General features: G+C 51.8%; 9 protein-coding genes across 9 annotated transcripts; 3 read left to right on the forward strand and 6 right to left on the reverse strand.

Annotated features, from left to right (window-relative positions):
- Positions 1-320: 320 nt before the first annotated feature.
- LCP9604111_5903 (uncharacterized protein) lies at positions 321-1,822 on the reverse strand (the record flags this gene model as incomplete). Its single annotated transcript, XM_039073765.1, has 5 exons — positions 321-1,067; positions 1,122-1,496; positions 1,562-1,618; positions 1,668-1,729; positions 1,786-1,822. The coding sequence occupies 5 exons, from the start codon at positions 1,820-1,822 to the stop codon at positions 321-323; spliced, it is 1,278 nt and encodes a 425-aa protein (XP_038927938.1).
- Positions 1,823-2,215: 393 nt separating this feature from the next.
- On the reverse strand, positions 2,216-2,926 carry LCP9604111_5904 (putative haloalkanoic acid dehalogenase; the record flags this gene model as incomplete). Its single annotated transcript, XM_039073766.1, has 1 exon — positions 2,216-2,926. One exon carries the CDS (start codon positions 2,924-2,926, stop codon positions 2,216-2,218), a length of 711 nt encoding a protein of 236 aa, XP_038927939.1.
- A 693-nt stretch (positions 2,927-3,619) lies between these two features.
- On the reverse strand, positions 3,620-4,634 carry rpl17 (60S ribosomal protein uL22; the record flags this gene model as incomplete). The annotated part of the gene is made up of 4 exons (XM_039073767.1): positions 3,620-3,769; positions 3,830-4,017; positions 4,252-4,465; positions 4,632-4,634. The coding sequence occupies 4 exons, from the start codon at positions 4,632-4,634 to the stop codon at positions 3,620-3,622; spliced, it is 555 nt and encodes a 184-aa protein (XP_038927940.1).
- Positions 4,635-4,982: 348 nt separating this feature from the next.
- On the reverse strand, positions 4,983-6,294 carry LCP9604111_5906 (D-mandelate dehydrogenase-like dehydrogenase; the record flags this gene model as incomplete). The annotated part of the gene is made up of 6 exons (XM_039073768.1): positions 4,983-5,189; positions 5,259-5,540; positions 5,593-5,702; positions 5,774-6,005; positions 6,058-6,156; positions 6,208-6,294. The coding sequence occupies 6 exons, from the start codon at positions 6,292-6,294 to the stop codon at positions 4,983-4,985; spliced, it is 1,017 nt and encodes a 338-aa protein (XP_038927941.1).
- Positions 6,295-6,954: 660 nt separating this feature from the next.
- Positions 6,955-8,235, forward strand: LCP9604111_5907 (NAD(P)-dependent alcohol dehydrogenase; the record flags this gene model as incomplete). Its single annotated transcript, XM_039073769.1, has 2 exons — positions 6,955-7,011; positions 7,063-8,235. The coding sequence occupies 2 exons, from the start codon at positions 6,955-6,957 to the stop codon at positions 8,233-8,235; spliced, it is 1,230 nt and encodes a 409-aa protein (XP_038927942.1).
- Positions 8,236-8,445: 210 nt separating this feature from the next.
- Positions 8,446-9,321, reverse strand: LCP9604111_5908 (SDR family NAD(P)-dependent oxidoreductase; the record flags this gene model as incomplete). Its single annotated transcript, XM_039073770.1, has 3 exons — positions 8,446-8,717; positions 8,771-9,201; positions 9,266-9,321. 3 exons carry the CDS (start codon positions 9,319-9,321, stop codon positions 8,446-8,448), a joined length of 759 nt encoding a protein of 252 aa, XP_038927943.1.
- Positions 9,322-9,551: 230 nt separating this feature from the next.
- On the reverse strand, positions 9,552-11,967 carry LCP9604111_5909 (transcriptional regulator family TF; the record flags this gene model as incomplete). Its single annotated transcript, XM_039073771.1, has 5 exons — positions 9,552-9,998; positions 10,051-10,084; positions 10,140-10,425; positions 10,486-11,774; positions 11,867-11,967. The coding sequence occupies 5 exons, from the start codon at positions 11,965-11,967 to the stop codon at positions 9,552-9,554; spliced, it is 2,157 nt and encodes a 718-aa protein (XP_038927944.1).
- A 442-nt stretch (positions 11,968-12,409) lies between these two features.
- LCP9604111_5910 (putative 2-deoxy-D-gluconate 3-dehydrogenase) lies at positions 12,410-13,323 on the forward strand (the record flags this gene model as incomplete). Its single annotated transcript, XM_039073773.1, has 3 exons — positions 12,410-12,538; positions 12,590-12,805; positions 12,874-13,323. 3 exons carry the CDS (start codon positions 12,410-12,412, stop codon positions 13,321-13,323), a joined length of 795 nt encoding a protein of 264 aa, XP_038927945.1.
- Positions 13,324-14,522: 1,199 nt separating this feature from the next.
- On the forward strand, positions 14,523-16,370 carry LCP9604111_5911 (ferric reductase family protein; the record flags this gene model as incomplete). Its single annotated transcript, XM_039073774.1, has 1 exon — positions 14,523-16,370. The coding sequence occupies one exon, from the start codon at positions 14,523-14,525 to the stop codon at positions 16,368-16,370; it is 1,848 nt and encodes a 615-aa protein (XP_038927946.1).
- Positions 16,371-16,604: the final 234 nt, after the last annotated feature.

A 16,604-nucleotide genomic window follows, 5' to 3' on the forward strand; every position in this document is an offset into this window, starting at 1 on the left:
ATACCCTGTACAACACTAGAGGACGGAGGGTAAGACCCGCATGTATTTACCTCAAAGGTGTGTACCTAGAGTATAAAACGACGGCGCACGCTCCTCTTCTGTGGGTCAAAAATACTGCTGAAGGTGTTTGCAGTAAAAGCTAACGAATATGTGTGATAACAATGTGCGAGGTATCATGGGTAAAGAGGGAAAGAGAACTGAAAGAGAAAAAAAAAAACCAAAGGCTATGCGCTTGTAAAAATAGACAAAACCACAACCAGAGTTGAGCGTAACAAAAAGAAAAAGACTGAGCGATGACAAAAGAGAGAGAGAGAGACGTGCTACCGGCGATCACTCTGGACCTGCGAATCAAAATGCACACGATTCCTCTCCTCCGATTCATTCGTGGCATAGTCATCCGCGAATGGGTTCCGCACCTGGAAATCCTCAGGCTTGTATTCATATCGGCTATTAGTCGTAGATCCCCCGACAGGATTGGAATTGAGTGAATGGGAAGCAAGTGGCCGACCACCAGTCATAGTCGGAGAAGGCAGCTGTGCCGGGGATTCGGAGCTGCGCGTTGAAATGCCAGCTGGCGCCACGGGGGGAGGAGAGAAATTCGTAACTCCTGGCGCGACAACCTGCGACGTCGGTGAAGGGCTATTCAAATTGGACGAGCTGGGCGACGAAGATCCTCTGATCTTGCGCGCCTTCAGCATGGCACGCTGCTGTTGCGACAGCGCCACGGAGATCTCTTCGTTTGTCTCAATAAGCGTCAACAAGGTGTCCTCGTCCGGAGCCGGGTTGGTCGCGTGGATATATCCTTGAACAACACGCGAACCGGTTGTGCAGCGGTCAACAAACTCCTTGATGAGATCGTTGTTTTCCAGCTCTATCGGCGGCGTGGACTGGACGAATTGCGTGAGCAGCTTGGCCGAATTGCGCGCCTCCTCGATGCGGGCTGCTAGTTCCACCGGCGTGGGGAGGGTATTTGTCGGCGCGCGGGACAGGCCGTATGGCTGTTGGTGAGGGCGAGACCTAGGCGGGACTCGCGGTGGGACGACGGAATTCCTTGGGAAACGGTCGATCTGGCTAGGTTAGTCTTGGACGGCGGGCACGCAAGGTGACTATGATGTACTCACCAGACCGTGAGAGGCTTTCGTCTTCTCCTTCGCCCACATCTGAAGCAGCAGTTTGAGATCTTCGTCCCATGCGCGTTCTTGCTCGAGGCTATCCAGATACTGGCGGAGATAGCTCTGCACGTTCCAGTCGCGTCCTGTCCGCAGCAGCTCCTTAACGGTTGTCACGAATTTGGCATCGAAGTTGCGTGTGAAGGTGTGCCCCGGGTTGTCGGCCAGGATGCGCATGAGCATGATCGCATTGTACTGGGTGTGGTTCGGGGTACCGGCGGGGTCGGTGAGATACTTGCGAATGCGCAAAGCCGCTTCCTTAGCGGCATTGGGGCTCGACTCGGCAGTTTCGACGATTTGAGGGAGGTAAACGAATTCAGTTCCTTGCTGGAGTGTGCGCATCGGTTGTCAGTCTCGAAAAGGGGGTGTGTTATCATCTCCGAGGCACGTACCGCGTCGTGCGAAGATCCATCCGCATTCACATTCTGATTCGATTCGCAGAAGGCAGTCTGGAGATGTCAGTGTGCCTTGTTCAATCTCTCGAGACTAAGCACAAACCAATGCTTGCAGGACAACGGCTTCTGGTGAGTCTTCGCTGTATTCGACACTGTCGCTGGAGCCTATTTTCAGGTACAAATCAGTAATTTGCGGGGAGACGTGGAGAGGAGACACTCACTTGAGCGCCTGCTCAGAGATCCCAGGAAGCGCTTCATGGTGATCGCACAGTCGCTTGTTTTTGGGGAGGGTTTTTGAAAGGGAAGAAAGGGATCAAATTGCTAAAGAATAATCCTAGTAGGGGCCCAACTGCTTCGAACTAGTATGGAACTAGCAATAGGTGCCCTCGCTAGTTGATCAATAAAACCGAGCAGTGAGATATATATAAGTCAATGTCCCCAGCGATCAACGCCACCTTCCACGCACGCATCCAGATAATCTGCATTGCCAAGCTGAGTGCCATCAGGCTCCAGGCAATCAATCTCACCTGCCCAGGGATCCATGATGTTTTGACCCTGGTGACTCAGCCACGAACGAAGGTAGGTAGACGGTACATTATTTCAATACGCATTGGCCATATATTTAGAAGTACCAAGTACTTGGTATCGTATCTACTCTGCTTCAACAGCATCTGCCATCTCCCCCAGTGTCTTAAACCGCCAATCAAAGATCGGATCCGCCGAATTCCCCATCAAAGCCCCAGGCCGCTCAATCCAAACCGACTTAATGCCGACCTTCCTCGCAGGTTGATGATCATGGAACTGGCTCTGCGCCGTCTGCAGAACCTGTCCAGGCTCAACCCCAAACTCACGCTGCACAGCACTCAACATAAACTCAAAGTTCCGTGGATCCGGCTTGTAACTGCCAATATCCTGCGCGGTAAGGATCATATCAAACGGTACACCCTGCAAGCTGCCGGCATTGGACTTGGCGAATGAAGCCCGGTCCACGTTCGACAGCACCGCCAGCTTGTAGTGCTTTGACAGTCGGCGGAGGGCGTCGACGGTGTCTGGGAAGGCCGGCCAGGTTCCGACGGAGTTGCCGAATTGGCGACTTTCCTCGTCCGTTGGCGGGTTGAGGCCTAGGCGCGCGGCGAGGGTGGGGTGGATTGCTGCTAGCAGGTCTGAGTATGGAAGGTCCGGGGTTGCGGTTTGTTGGGTGCTCTCAAGCTGGTGGTAGGTTGTTAGAAGGTGTTCACGGGTGAATTGGGTGCTGCTTTTCGAGAGGATTGGTGCCAATGCATCGATGATGCCGCTTTCCCAGTCGATTAGAGTGCCGTAGACGTCGAAGCAGAGGAGGCGGTAGTCTGATAGGCTGGTCATTTTGGGTTGATGGTGATATATATAGAGGGATGGAGTAGATTGGATGAGGGAATCTCGAAGTGTATTCTGTTTGGACTACAGAGTACTTATACCCCCGCATTTAGATCCCTGCTTATAGATTAAGGACCTTGGCATGTTCCTTTCCCAGATAAGGATTGCCGGGGACTGAAAGTGGTATAGGTAGGATTTCCTCAAGATTCCATATCTACCAATAAAATCCTTCAAGTGCATATAGAGGTGAACCCGTAATTCCAAACACCGAGATATCCACTCATCGTTACGATAGATCAATAGATCAGATAATGCATATAAAACAGAAAAAATAAGATCACATTATATGACCGAAAGATCGAAACCTCGACAGAGGTGTGCAGCTAAACAAGACAGAAATGGAACACTCTCTATCAAAGAAAAATCACTCGATAGAGTCACGGAGAAAGAACCACGTTTGTATCATGATTGGATCGGGAAGTACAGAATCCTATTTCCATCATCCTGGGCCATATCGTTTAAACTTTTTATTGGGTTCTCCTCCGAGTGTTGGCATGACCTTAAAATCTTGTATGATCCGGTATCGAGTCCGTTCCAACATACACAGCTGATGCACAGAACTCCGATCCTTCCCGTCCACCGCAAAAATCTTTTCACATTGCGTAACCACACGTCCCCTCACACCTTCTTATGGCGATCCGTTTATGCCTCGATGAGAGCACGGCGGATCTGGGTGCCACGCTGGCGGGAAGAGAGGCGGACCTGCTTGTCGGTGCTGGCCTTCTTGACCTCCTCGGCAGCCTCGGTGAGGATGAGCTCGATGTGGCAGGGGTTGGTCATGTAGGGGTTGATCTGGAAAGAAAAGGTCAGCATTTGGATACCGACTCAACCGTACATATTAATAAAACGTACACGACCGTGAGCACGGTAAGTGCGGCGGCGACCCTTGGGAGCCTGGTTGACCTGGATGCGCTTGATGATCAGAGCGCTGGTGTCGAGACCCTTGCCATCGGCGTTGGCCTCGGCGTTCTTGAGCAGATCGATGATGTGCTCAGCGGACTTCACGGGCCAGCGGGCCTTGGAGACACCGAACTGCTTTCCTGTAAACCGAAAATTGTCAGTCGATGTTCGACTCCATTCACAAATTTTCATCCAGATTGTAGAATGCACAGCATCGCCAATAAGCCAAGAAATCCATCCTCGTAATCCATTCATATTTTCCTCGTCATTTCAATTCATATCCCAGTGGCTGTCGTATATTGGCGATGCTATTCGTCCTCCCCACAATCCGAAACTCCAATCCATCCGGAAATTTCTTCAAAAGGGCGACTCACCCTGAGCAGTGCGACCGGTGGAGCCAGCGTAGCGGCGCATGGGAACGGCCATGGTCTTCTTGGTAACGTTCTCGAGGAAAGTGAGGGCCTTGGACAGCTTCATGCCGTTGACGGCCTGGGCAGTCTCACGGGTGTTCTTGAAGCTGACACGGAGGTAAGAGCCGCGCGCGCGGGCGCTCTTGGCCTCCGAGATCTCCTGTGCGGCGTAACGGACCTGTGAAAAGCATCGCTCGTTAGCAATGGGATCGTCGTTGGGTGTTGGTGATGTAGCGAAAGTCGACCCGGCGATCGGACATTGAATGTGCATCACACAAGTGGCATTTCGTAGAGAATGGGATTGCGAAAGGTCATTATCGATGACAGGGACATGCAGCACTCACCATCTTGAAGGAGTTGGCGAGGGGGGTGTGATGGTCCTCGGTGATGAGTTGTTGTCGCTTTTCGTCGTCGTCCGGCTCTCGCTTGAGCCACTAGATTTGGTGCGGTTTTTTTCGCTCTTGGCGCTCTGGCCCTAAGCGAGCCCTAACGCTAGCCGTTTTGGGTGGATTACTTTTGAGTTATGTCAGAGCTTAGTCATTGATTTCTGCCCCACATCTCAGCCTTGAGGTTCACTGGTGCAATCAACTAAGGTGAACATCTTAAGTTGCAACTATACTTCATAAACTGATCATTGATGATTGAACGGAACAATTTTATTCTTCATAAATCCATATCTATATACCCTATTTTGTCTATTTCTTCTGCTCTGGAACCTGTGTAATAAGCTCACCCTTCTCAACAGCCGACCGCATGTTATCCAGCACCAGAATCTCCATATCCTTCTGAGTCTCATAAGTGCCAGTACCAATGTGCGGCAGCAACATAACATTAGGATTGCTAACGAGCCCGGGCTCAATTTCCGGCTCGCACTCATACACATCCAGGCCAGCAGAGCGCACCTATAGAACAGCCACCAGTCAGCCGCATATCCATCATGGAAGTTGATGTTCAACGCAGCAAATACATACCTTGCCAGAGTCAAGTGCCGCAACCAACGCCTTCTCATCAATTAGCGCACCACGGGCCGTGTTAACAATCACGACGCCATCCTTCATCTTGGTGAACTCATTAGCACCAATGATGTGGCGCGTGGATGCGTTCAAGGCCAAGTTCAAGCTGAGCACGTCCGAATTGGCGAGCAACTCGTCGAATGAGACGTATGTCGCGCCGGCTTCCAGCTCGGGTGATAGACGGGACCGGTTGTGGTACTGGATCTTCATCCCGAAGGCCTTGGCGCGAATTGCCATTTCCTGCTCATGGTTAGCTGTGGTCAGGTGGTATATTACTGTCTGTGCTACATACCCGTCCGATGCCTCCCATGCCCAGAATTCCGAGGACCTTGTCCTTGGGGTCGTGGCCCAGGGTAGTGCTGTACTGCTTTCCTCCTGCGGTGATCGGGCCTTGCCACTTTCCTGTTGGAGGAATTATGGTTAGTCACCGATTACTGGGAAAGAATATCATTCCGCTCTGGTTAGCCACTTACCTTCCCGGAGAGCAGTAATAGGCACGTAAGCCTGGCGCAGAGCGCCGATCATCAGGAAAATGCCAACGTCGGCTGTCGCGTTGTTGACCGCAACTGGGGTGCTGGACACTGCGATGTTCTTCTCCGTGCAGGCGGCAACATCGATGTTGTCATATCCTGCGCCGTTGTGACAGACGTACTTGAGAGATTTAGGCAGGACTGCGAGCAACTCTGCGTTGAACGGACCGGTGTACTATGCGTTGTCAGTCGGATCACTCGAAGTGAAAGGTCAGGCCGGTATCTACCTTGGTGGAGCTGTTGGACCGGTAGAGGACGACTACATCGTCATACTTGCCAGCCTTGCAGTTTGCGATGAACTCTTCTCTGGTTCCGCTGGGGAATTCCTAGTTGTCTATTGAGCAAGATTCGGTCGCGGCGCAATACGAATCACTTACCTTCAACGTCAAGAATGATGAGAGGCTCTCCCATTCCTTGCGCGCGTGTGTGATTTCTCCAATGAGGAGAGCTGATTGTGTTGCCATGTTGCTGGTAACGTTAGATGCGCCAAATGATGTCAGCGGGGTTGCTCACATTTGTAAAAGTTCTATAGGGGTGTATCAAGAAAGGATTGAGGGATTGAAGCGAGCAATGAGAAGATTAGCAACTGAGAATGAAAAGAAAGAAGAATTTCCAAGATTCCAGAAATCAAGAGATCATTGGAGGTTCAAATGTCCCCGCTATCGCATAACCCCCATGTCGTAACGGGGGCTCCTCCGACAGTGTCGTGGATATAGATGTACGGGTTTTATAGATCGTATTCATACTTATACCTCAACCTAGAACTTTTCTACTCAGTTTCTACATTTATCTGTTTATACAACGATTATCATTAACTTCATCTCTTCACTTATTACTCCTTGATCTTCTACCAAGTGCAAATTCAAGAATCATCACCCCCACGTCGGCTATCCAAATCTCCCCTTTGGTGCAATAACCGACAGCGGAGCACCTCCGGGCCCAAGACTTTCCCCCCACGACGACCAAGTGGGGTGTTTTGGATGTGTAGAGGGGCACCAACGGGCCGAGTTGACTCCAAATGCCGTCAGAGGTCGGGTTTCGCTACTTCTTCGCTATTTACTTCAATCCTTTCTTTTATTCTCTCTGAAACTATTACCTACTACTCTCTACACGATATACACACTATGGCAAGCACAACCACCACCGCGCTCGTTCTCCACGGCGCCAAAGACCTCCGCCTAGTAAGTAACTCCAAATAATAACCAACTCGGACCAAACTAACCCAAACCCAGGAACAACGCGCCATCACCCCCCCATCTACAAACGAAGTCCAAGTCGCCATCCGCGCAACAGGAATCTGCGGCTCAGACCTCCACTACTACAGCCACGGACGCAATGGCGACTTCGTCGTGCGGGCACCAATGTGTCTAGGCCACGAATCCGCCGGCACAGTAACAGCCATCGGCAGCGCCGTGACAACCCTGAAAGTCGGCGACCGCGTCGCTCTGGAAGTCGGCCTCCCATGCCGCAAATGCGCGCTCTGCAAACAAGGCCGCTACAACATCTGCAAAGCCATGCAATTCCGCAGCTCAGCAAAAGCCTTCCCCCACCTCGACGGCACGCTGATGGAGCGCACAAACCACCCAGCAGACATGTGCCACCTGCTCCCAGACAGCGTGAGCGACGCAGGTGGTGCGCTCGTCGAGCCGCTCGCCGTCACGCTGCACGCTGTGCGTCGCTCACACCCGCCGAGCAAGGCGGAGGTTGAGCAGAACCGCTCCGCTGGAGAGGAGACCCCGGCGCTGGTTTTCGGTGCTGGCGCTATCGGCCTGCTGCTTGCTGGCGCGCTGGCGGCTAGTGAGAATTTCTCCGCGATTGTCGTTGCGGATATCGATGCGCGGAGACTCAAGATCGCGGAGGATATGGGGCTTGGTCTTAAGACGGCGCTTATTCCCAGGTCTGAGACTCCGCCTCCGCCGAAGGATGCGCCGCATGCTGAGCAGACAGCTTATGCGCTGGAGAATGCGCAGGTGGTTGCCGCTGCGTTGATTAAAGCCGTCGGTGCGAAGGATGGACTCATTGTGAACGGATTCAGTCGTGTTTATGACTGTACTGGTGTGCCGGCTTGCGTGCAGGCGGGGATTTATGCTAGTGCGCCTGGTGGTGTGCTGGTGCAGATTGGTATGGGAAATCCTATCCAGACGCTGCCTGTTGGTGCGGCCGCGCTGCGCGAGGTCGATATCATTGGTGTGTTCCGTTATGATGGATCTGCGTACCCCGCTGCTATTGCGCTGCTGGCGAGTGGAAAGATGCAGAGTGTTCAGGAGAAGGTCGTTACCCATAGACTCAAGTTGGAGGAGGGGGAGCGGGCGTTTACACTTGCCGGGAAGGGAGTTGATGAGGAGGGGAACCCTGTTGTAAAGGTTATTATTGAGAGCCGACGGGGCTCTAATGGCTCTCTGTAAATTTGCTGATGAGGACGACGGCGATGATGATGATTGTGTTTGAAAATACCCGAATTGTGACAATAGCAAAAGGATGGATATATATGTGGAGAGGATTATGAACAAAATTGCATATACAAAGTTGAGGTGATGATCGTGATAACTTGTAGGGCGCTAAGGCCATGAGATAGATTTCCACTTCTTATACTATTCTTCATAATATTGGGTTGCTCATTTCAACCCTCCAGCCAGCAAAAGACTCTGACCCGTCATGTAGCCTGTTTTCACAAGCATAGTCACAACATTGGCCGTTTCCTCGGGAGTCCCGAGGCGACCAAGCGGAATCCCAGCTGCCACCTCAGGGATAGCCGCAGCGTTAGGAATCATACCAGTGTCACCAATCATGGCAGGCGCCACATCGTTAACACTGATATTGAATTCAGCCAGTCGGGTAGAAAGGTTCTTCATCATGCCTGTCAGACCACCTTTAGAGGCAGCGTAATCTAAAAGAGAGTCAGTTTGGTATTCCTCAGAGAAGGAAAGAAGCTATACATACGACATCCATTGATTCCACCACCTTGCGCAGCAATCGAGGACATAAACACAATACGCCCCCAATTCTGGCTCTTCATATGCTCCACCACCCCCTTGACGAGAATGAATGAAGCGCGCAAGTTGACATGTATAGTATGATCGAACTCTTCGAGAGAGCAGTCCCAGATTTGGGGAATCCGCTTCCCGTGCCCAGCGTTCGAGATCAGGATATCAGGTCGGTGGCCGTGCTCGGTGTCGATTTGCTGGAACATCGTCTCGATGTCGTCAGCGGAACCTACGTCCACTTTATGAATTGAGATATGGAGCTTTTTATCTGCGTATTTGCTCTGCAGGTCGGTCACCAGTGCGTTCATGGCGGTCAGGTTGCTCGCGTATGTCAGGGCGAGATGCACTCCATGTTGAGCAAGCTGGTGTGCACAGGCAGATCCAATTCTATAGAATTAATTGTCAGTTCTTCATTCGCCGTATTGGGGTGATATGAGTTGGAATAGCTTACCCTCCCGATGCGCCGGTAATGAGCGCAAGCCGACCCTGGATCTCGTTAAGTGACATGATGCGACGGAGTTGATACGTATGTTGACGATATGCAATGATCAAGCGCAGATGTAAACTCTTAAACCTCCAAGTTTGATCTGGCAAAGAACTGCGTTGCTGGCCTCGGTTACCCCTCGGCGCCATCTCCGAGGGTAAACCCCCGCAAAGCCCCGCATCATTTGCCGTCAGATTTGGGGGTGGGGGTGTCACATCATAAGTACCACACGGATAAAGCCATTACCAAGCATTTAAAAGAGAAGGTTGCTGCTCATATCTCCCATCCAAGCAGACGGCTGCCAAGTCTGCGAGCGTGGCTCTCCAGATTGGTACATATCGGAGGCATTCTGGAACGCATCCAGCCCCAACAAGCCACCAGAAATCTGGTCCCCGGATACATAATCGCCCACGGCCTCCAAATCTAGCCATGAGAAGTCATTCGCAGGGCTGAATTTCATGTATCCCGGGTCTGTGACTGGGTTCGGAAGGGATGTTTGTAGTGGGAAGTCACTATTTTGCGTCTCTTCGGTTGGGTTCGATGTGGACTTGGGCTTCCATAGAAGCTCTAGAAGGCGAGCATAGCGCGACCCGATGTCATCAGTGCCGGCACTTGCTTGTTTGAGCACTTCAGTGGTTCGGATGACTAGGCCTTGGACTTTTGCTTCTTCTGATGGGACCATCATTCCGAATGAACGAGCCTATGATATCGCTTAGATGATATCCAGAAGAGGGATTGAATAGGAATCTTACCTTGTAGAGGAAAACGGCAGAGTAGATGCCATATCTAAATCGCATGAGCTGTTTGCCTCGAAATAACACGCGACGAAAGAAAAACTTACAGGTAGAAGCGGAGAGGCATGAAGTGGAGATGCTTCTCAGGATCTACCAGATCCACCAAGATTGTCAAGTATGACTTGGCCGCATCAACGGATTCATAGATGAACCGCGAATCCTGCATCGAAGCTACATTCTTGAATGTCGATCGTAGATGTTCTCGCTGGTTTTGTAGGTCGGTTTTCGGTTTGACGAGCGACTGCGAGATCGCAGCTTGGAACGCGAAAGCAGTTGTATACAGACGCAAATACTCGTATGACAACTGCAGTGTTGCTCGCATAGGTGGTGAGCCTAGATATGTTAGAACCAACATACCCAGCAGCTCAAATAATCGAGAAAAGGCCAACTTACAGTCCAATGACCCCCAAAGTGACTTCCACCGCAGAATCGCCAGACGGAAGTCATCCACATATTTAACATAGTCTCCCATCAGCATCATCTGGTTACTAGTACGCATCCCCGAATATAAAACTTCGTGAACATTCCCATAGAGCTGCGTAAGATCCAACATAGCCTGAAAGATCTTCGCATAGTCCTCCTCGCCCTCGTTAACCGGCTGCAGCGATGGAAAATCCTGACTGACAAGACCAGTCATGGGCCCGGGGCCACGAGACCAGAAAGCACGTCCAATACGCACAGAAATCAATCGATCAGAGACATAGCAGCTCGCCCAGGCCAGACGTCTCCGTGCCTCACTCTCATGGTCCCCATAAGGATCCCCACGGAAAGACGTGCGATCCATGCCGATGAAATACCCCGAGCGCAACGCAAGCCCGACATGCATCCACGCCGCGCGGTCTTCCTCTCCGCGCCCAACGCGTTCAATGCGAGGCCGCAGTCCCTGAGGTTCCCACTCGGCGAGTAAGAGAAGCGCTTCGACCGCTTCAACATCACATTCTGCGCCAGCGGCGATGCCGGAAATCAGCTCGTGCATGTACTTCGAGCAGTACTCGTGGATCTCGGGTTGGTCGACCAAATCCTTGGAGGCGATCGTCAGGACTGCGGTGAGCAGGTGCTTCTCATTGGCGGCGAATGCGTCTAGCGATGCGCGTGTGAAATACTTCCGCGGCACAAGGGGAAGATACTGGTGGAAGTTCTCCGCGTAGCGGGAAATCAGTTGCCACACCGTTTCCGGGTCTAGGGCGCACGACTGGACAAGTCTGTAGGCCCTGATGCCAGTGGTTGGGTTGTTGAAGTCTGAGACGCCATTGCGCAGGCTGTTGTATACTGGGAATGGTGTTGGCTCCGACCGAACATGTTCATTGCGGATCTCGGGAGCGATCTCTGTGCCTTCCGTGGCGATGCCGGTCAAGCATTGCCATGCGTCTGATGGATTGCGCGGGACAGACGATATCGAGGTATCATCTTCCTCGACGGATGCCGATGCTGGCGCCGGTGGATTAGGTGGCAAAAAGACTAGCGGGCCAGGATAGGATGCCGATTGCACTCGACGATTTTCCGAGTTGGTTGGGCTTGAGACTTCCGAATCCTTGCCTGGTGAGCGATTGACCGGTGTAAAGTTCTTGATTTTGTTCTTCCGGATTCGACGACCTCCACGATTTGAGCCGCCTAATATGCACTCGCGGTTTTCGCGTACACAACGCTGGCATGGTGGTTTGCCGGGTTTCCCATTAGAGTCTCTGCATGCGATCAGCGCGGAACCATCTATATTGCAGATGCGGGGAAAGACTGCAAGGATCGTGGCCGAAACGAGAAGAAAAGACAATCTTACAGGTCACATCGAGACTTGCGTTGTCTGCAATGCAAACAGGCTCGCGAAACGCGTTTGGCGATATCGCGCCGTGAGGCTTCTGACGGGGATTCTTCTTCCATGGCTACAGGAACATTGAAGAGTACGAAATCAAAGTCGGACGTCCCCACAAAGAATTCCGAAGACCCTTACTCATCGCCATGCTCCTCTCCATGTGGGGGATGCGGGACCTTGTGGTTAAACGTTTTACCTACTTTTGCCTCTATGGTCATTCTCTAAGAACTTGATATTAACTGCTTTGAATGTTAGATACTATATCAGACATTGTTTCTCTTCATATGCTTATTTAATAGCCCCTTCATCTGTTCAAGTAGGGAAAACCACTTACCGTGTCAATAGCCGACGGCTAATGCTCTCGGCTATTGGTATTGCCCGGAGTAACCCCGCGTTCTCGGTTTGGTCTGATTGGGTTTCTTATTTGGAGCTCCTCCCATTTGCTTCTTTGCTTCTTTGGTTCTTTTATTTTGGATTTGATTCCTTTTCATATTCATATTCACATTCACAATGGCAGACGTGATGTCCCTATTCTCCCTAAGCGGGAAAACCGCCCTCGTCACTGGTGGAACTCGAGGTATTGGCCAAGCTATGGCCTTTGCCTTGGCTGAAGCCGGCGCCGATGTTATCTTGGTTCAGGTGAGTTATTTGCACGCAAAGATTGGAGAGCACATGCTAATATACTAATAGAGAGACACCAGCAACACAGCAACCAAAGATGAGATCATTAATCGCATCGGCCGTAAGGCATGGATCCATGTCGCCGAGCTCGGGGATCGGAAAGCCGTCAAAGCAATCATCCCCGCATTGCTTAGCCAAGGACTGAAGCCGGAGATTTTGGTGAACTGTGCAGGGATCCAACGGCGACACCCGGCCGAAAAGTTCCCGGACGAGGACTGGGACGAGGTGAGTCGATAAAGCAATATAAATTGCCCCCTTGAAACACTATATCTAATTCGTGGAATAATGTATAGGTCTTGGAAATCAACCTGTCCTCCGTGTTCATCATGTGCCGAGAATTTGCCGCATACCTCCTGGCTCGCGACGCCTCTGAATTCCCACAGGGTCGCCGAGGCTCCATCATTAATGTCGGCTCTCTGCTCACCTTCCAGGGTGGAATTACAGTCCCCGCCTATGCGGCATCCAAGGGTGGCATTGGGCAGTTGACCAAAGCTCTATCGAATGACTGGGTCGCCAAGGGAATCAATGTCAACGCCATCGCGCCCGGTTATATTGCCACCGATATGAACACCGCCCTTATCAACGATGCGGACCGCAACGCCGGTATCATGGCCCGTATTCCTGCTGGCCGATGGGGAAACCCCGAGGATTTCAAGGGTGCCGTGGTGTATCTGGCTAGTCGGGCTAGCAGCTATGTTTCTGGAGAGATCCTCACAGTTGACGGTGGATGGATGGGACGGTAAATGTTTGGAAATGAATATAACGTACATTACTTCGATAAATTGCACATATAAATGAATTCTTTTGGCTTGTCAGGTGTCATGAGACTATTGCCAGACTAGTTAACTATCGGGTTATTGCCTGTAAGAGGGAAGAGGTAACAGTGGCCCGTGCGTCCACTTGAAACCTCGACAACGCCAATGTCTTACAGTCAAACCACCTCAGCCCTGGAGAGACGAATGGCACATGTCGGCTTGTGAAAGTGGCATAATTAATAATGTCTCAGACTTCATACACTATCGTCCAAGGCGTCACGCCCAGACTCGAACTAGGATCAACAAGGATCGTCAGCAAGTCATCAGCAAATCATCAGCAAATCACACCTATCTCAGGGGGCCGCTAAGGCTTGTTAGAAACACCGGCGTCTTTAGTGTCACCAAGGAGCTATCCCGATAGGTTTTTCGGCAATTTAAACGCCTCGAACAGTTGCAAATCAGACCATATAGGGGCTTTGCGGAAGATATGTCCATCGGGGTCCATGCTTCTTCTCAAAACTCTTTCAGGGAGGCTTCTTCCACTTCCATTTCTTCCATTATTCGCACTCTTTTGTCTTAGAAGACAATCGGCTGGTCTCGATTGTTAAATACACTCTCTTTACTATATTGTCTGGTCTGGACTGCCTCTATATTGTCCAATTTCATTCTTAAAAAGGAAAAAGGTGCCCCTTGCCTGCATGCCAGATACCTGAAAGTGAATCTCCAACGTCGATTCTTGGTGACGTGCCAGTTTCTCACAAATTCCAGAAGAGCAGGGCTGTTTTGGCTCGCTTTGTTGACTTCAACCTGGTCATTCACTTTGAGACAAACCTCATTGTTCATTGTCAACCCCAAACAGAACCAGCCACAATGCTCGCGTTATAAGACATTGTCTTTGTCGGAAACAATCAAAGAGGTCTCCATCTATATCGACGCACTTTCTTCAACCCTGTTTATAATCCATTTCATCTGATCTTTCCACCGTATTCGACTTCGATTCCCCGCAAACGCCCACATCCAACATCTCAATCTTTACATTTTGATCTCGGCTGTTGAGCAGCTGCTTGAAACATACACATACACATTGCTATATCGACTAGGCGGTTGTGCAACATCGACAGCACAGCCTTGCATGTTTGCTGCCCAGACCGCAACTTCTTTCTCTCTTCGATATCTGCGCCTGTTCAATGGCAGCAACCCATCCGCATATCGCGGCACGAGGGTACGGGTCAAACGCCACATACATATATGAGTACTCAAGGGGGCTGGGTGGCGTGGACGTCCCTCGCGATGTGATCTTTACCCGGATCATCTACGGTTCCCTGTGTGTCGTGGCATTCGCACTGTTCTGTGGCCGAGTCGCCCAGATCAGCCACGCATATCTCCGCCAAATCACCGCAACTAGCGCAAGCAAACACCAGCAGACCTTCTGGGCCCAGGAACAATCAACATGGTGGTCAAACATCAAGAAATACATCCTATACGCCCCATTAGGAAGCAAGAGACACAATCGAGAGTTACAGCTTTCTTCCGCTGTCAATGTCGGCACTTTACCCTCCCGGCTGCAGACTATCTTGGTCGCACTCTACTTCGCCAGCCAAGTCGCATACTGCTTCATCCTGGACTATAGCGTCAACCACAAGGCGGCCTTGGTCGCCGAACTGCGCGGCCGATCCGGGACGCTGGCCGTCCTCAACATGATCCCGCTCTTCCTCCTCGCCGGCCGAAACAACCCCTTGATCCCACTCCTCCACATCAGCTTTGACACATATAACCTCCTCCACCGCTGGCTGGGCCGCATCGTTGTCATTGAATCAGTCGCACACACAGCCGCATGGGCCGTCAACGCCGTTGACGAGGAAGACTTCACCCGTATGCTCGCTCGCGTACGTGAAACCCCCTTCTTCCTCTGGGGCCTCATCGGCACAGTCGCAATGGTCTTCCTCTGCCTGCACTCCCCCTCACCCATCCGCCACGCCTTCTATGAGACCTTCCTACACCTGCACCAACTCGCCGCAGTGTTCGCCTTCCTAGGCGTGTACCTGCACCTGCAGATAGACAACCTCCCGCAGCAAAGCTGGGCGAAAGCGATAGCCGGAATCTGGATAGGCGACCGACTCGCGCGCCTCTTCCGCCTCATCCACCTCAACATCTCAACCTCCGGCACAACAAAAATGGTCGTGCAAGCCCTCCCAGGCGAAGCCTGCCGCGTGACCTTCCACCTCCCAAAAGTCGTGAACATCGACCCAGGCTGCCACGTCTTCGCCTACATCCCCAGGATCTCCTGGTGGATGTCGCACCCATTCTCAATCGCATGGGCCGAACCAAGCACAAGCAGCACATCGACATTCTCCCCCTCCCCAACACAAGACAAGCGATACAATGACGTTGAGAAGCAATCCGACCTCCCCACCAAGCCCTCCAAACCCAGCACGCAAGTCTCCCTCATAGTCGGCGCCCAAAAGGGCATGACCCGCCGCCTCTACAACCTCGCCAACGCAGCCCCCTCCAAAACCCTCACTCTCGCCGGCTTCATCGAAGGCCCCTACGGCTCAAACCCAGCAAACTTCTCCAGCTACGGCACAGCAGTGCTCTTCAGCGCCGGCGCCGGAATAACCCACCACCTGCTGCAGACCCGCGCGCTCGTCACTGCCGCCGCGCAGAACACCGCCGCAACCCGCAAAGTCTACCTGATCTGGTCGGTTCGATCGACAGACCACCTCACCTGGGTGAGCAACTACATGGACCAGATCCTGCGCCTGCCGAACCGCCGCGATATTCTCGTTGTGAAGCTTTTCGTCTCGAAGCCGCGACGCGCCGCTGATATCGTCAGTCCGTCCGCTACGGTGCTTATGCATTCTGGGAGGTGTAGGCCGGATGTGGTTCTTGATGAGATTTTGCCCGGGCGGACCGGCGCCACGATTGTTAGTGTTTGTGGACCGGGCGCTTTTGCGGATGAGGTTCGCTCGGCGGCGAGGGAGAGGATTGGGAAGGGGGCTGTGGTTGATTTTGCGGAGGAGGCTTTTACGTGGTGAGGTTTGCTTTGTTGGTTTATATGCTTTTTGTTCTTTTGCCTTGTCTTTTTTTTATCCCCGTGGGGTTTCTTGTAATTTTTTTTGGTTTAATGCACTCTTTTACTTCTTTTGTGCTGCGGTTGGCGACTCATATAACTCATATAACAAACATTGCTTAATGTCTAACTGTATACTATCACTATCATAATCTCCGGACTTTTCCTGGTTACATATGAAGATATCTTGTTGAGAACG

This window comes from Penicillium roqueforti (genome assembly GCF_015533775.1).
Source record: "Penicillium roqueforti strain LCP96 04111 chromosome Unknown scaffold_15, whole genome shotgun sequence".
Taxonomy (NCBI): Eukaryota; Fungi; Ascomycota; class Eurotiomycetes; order Eurotiales; family Aspergillaceae; genus Penicillium; species Penicillium roqueforti.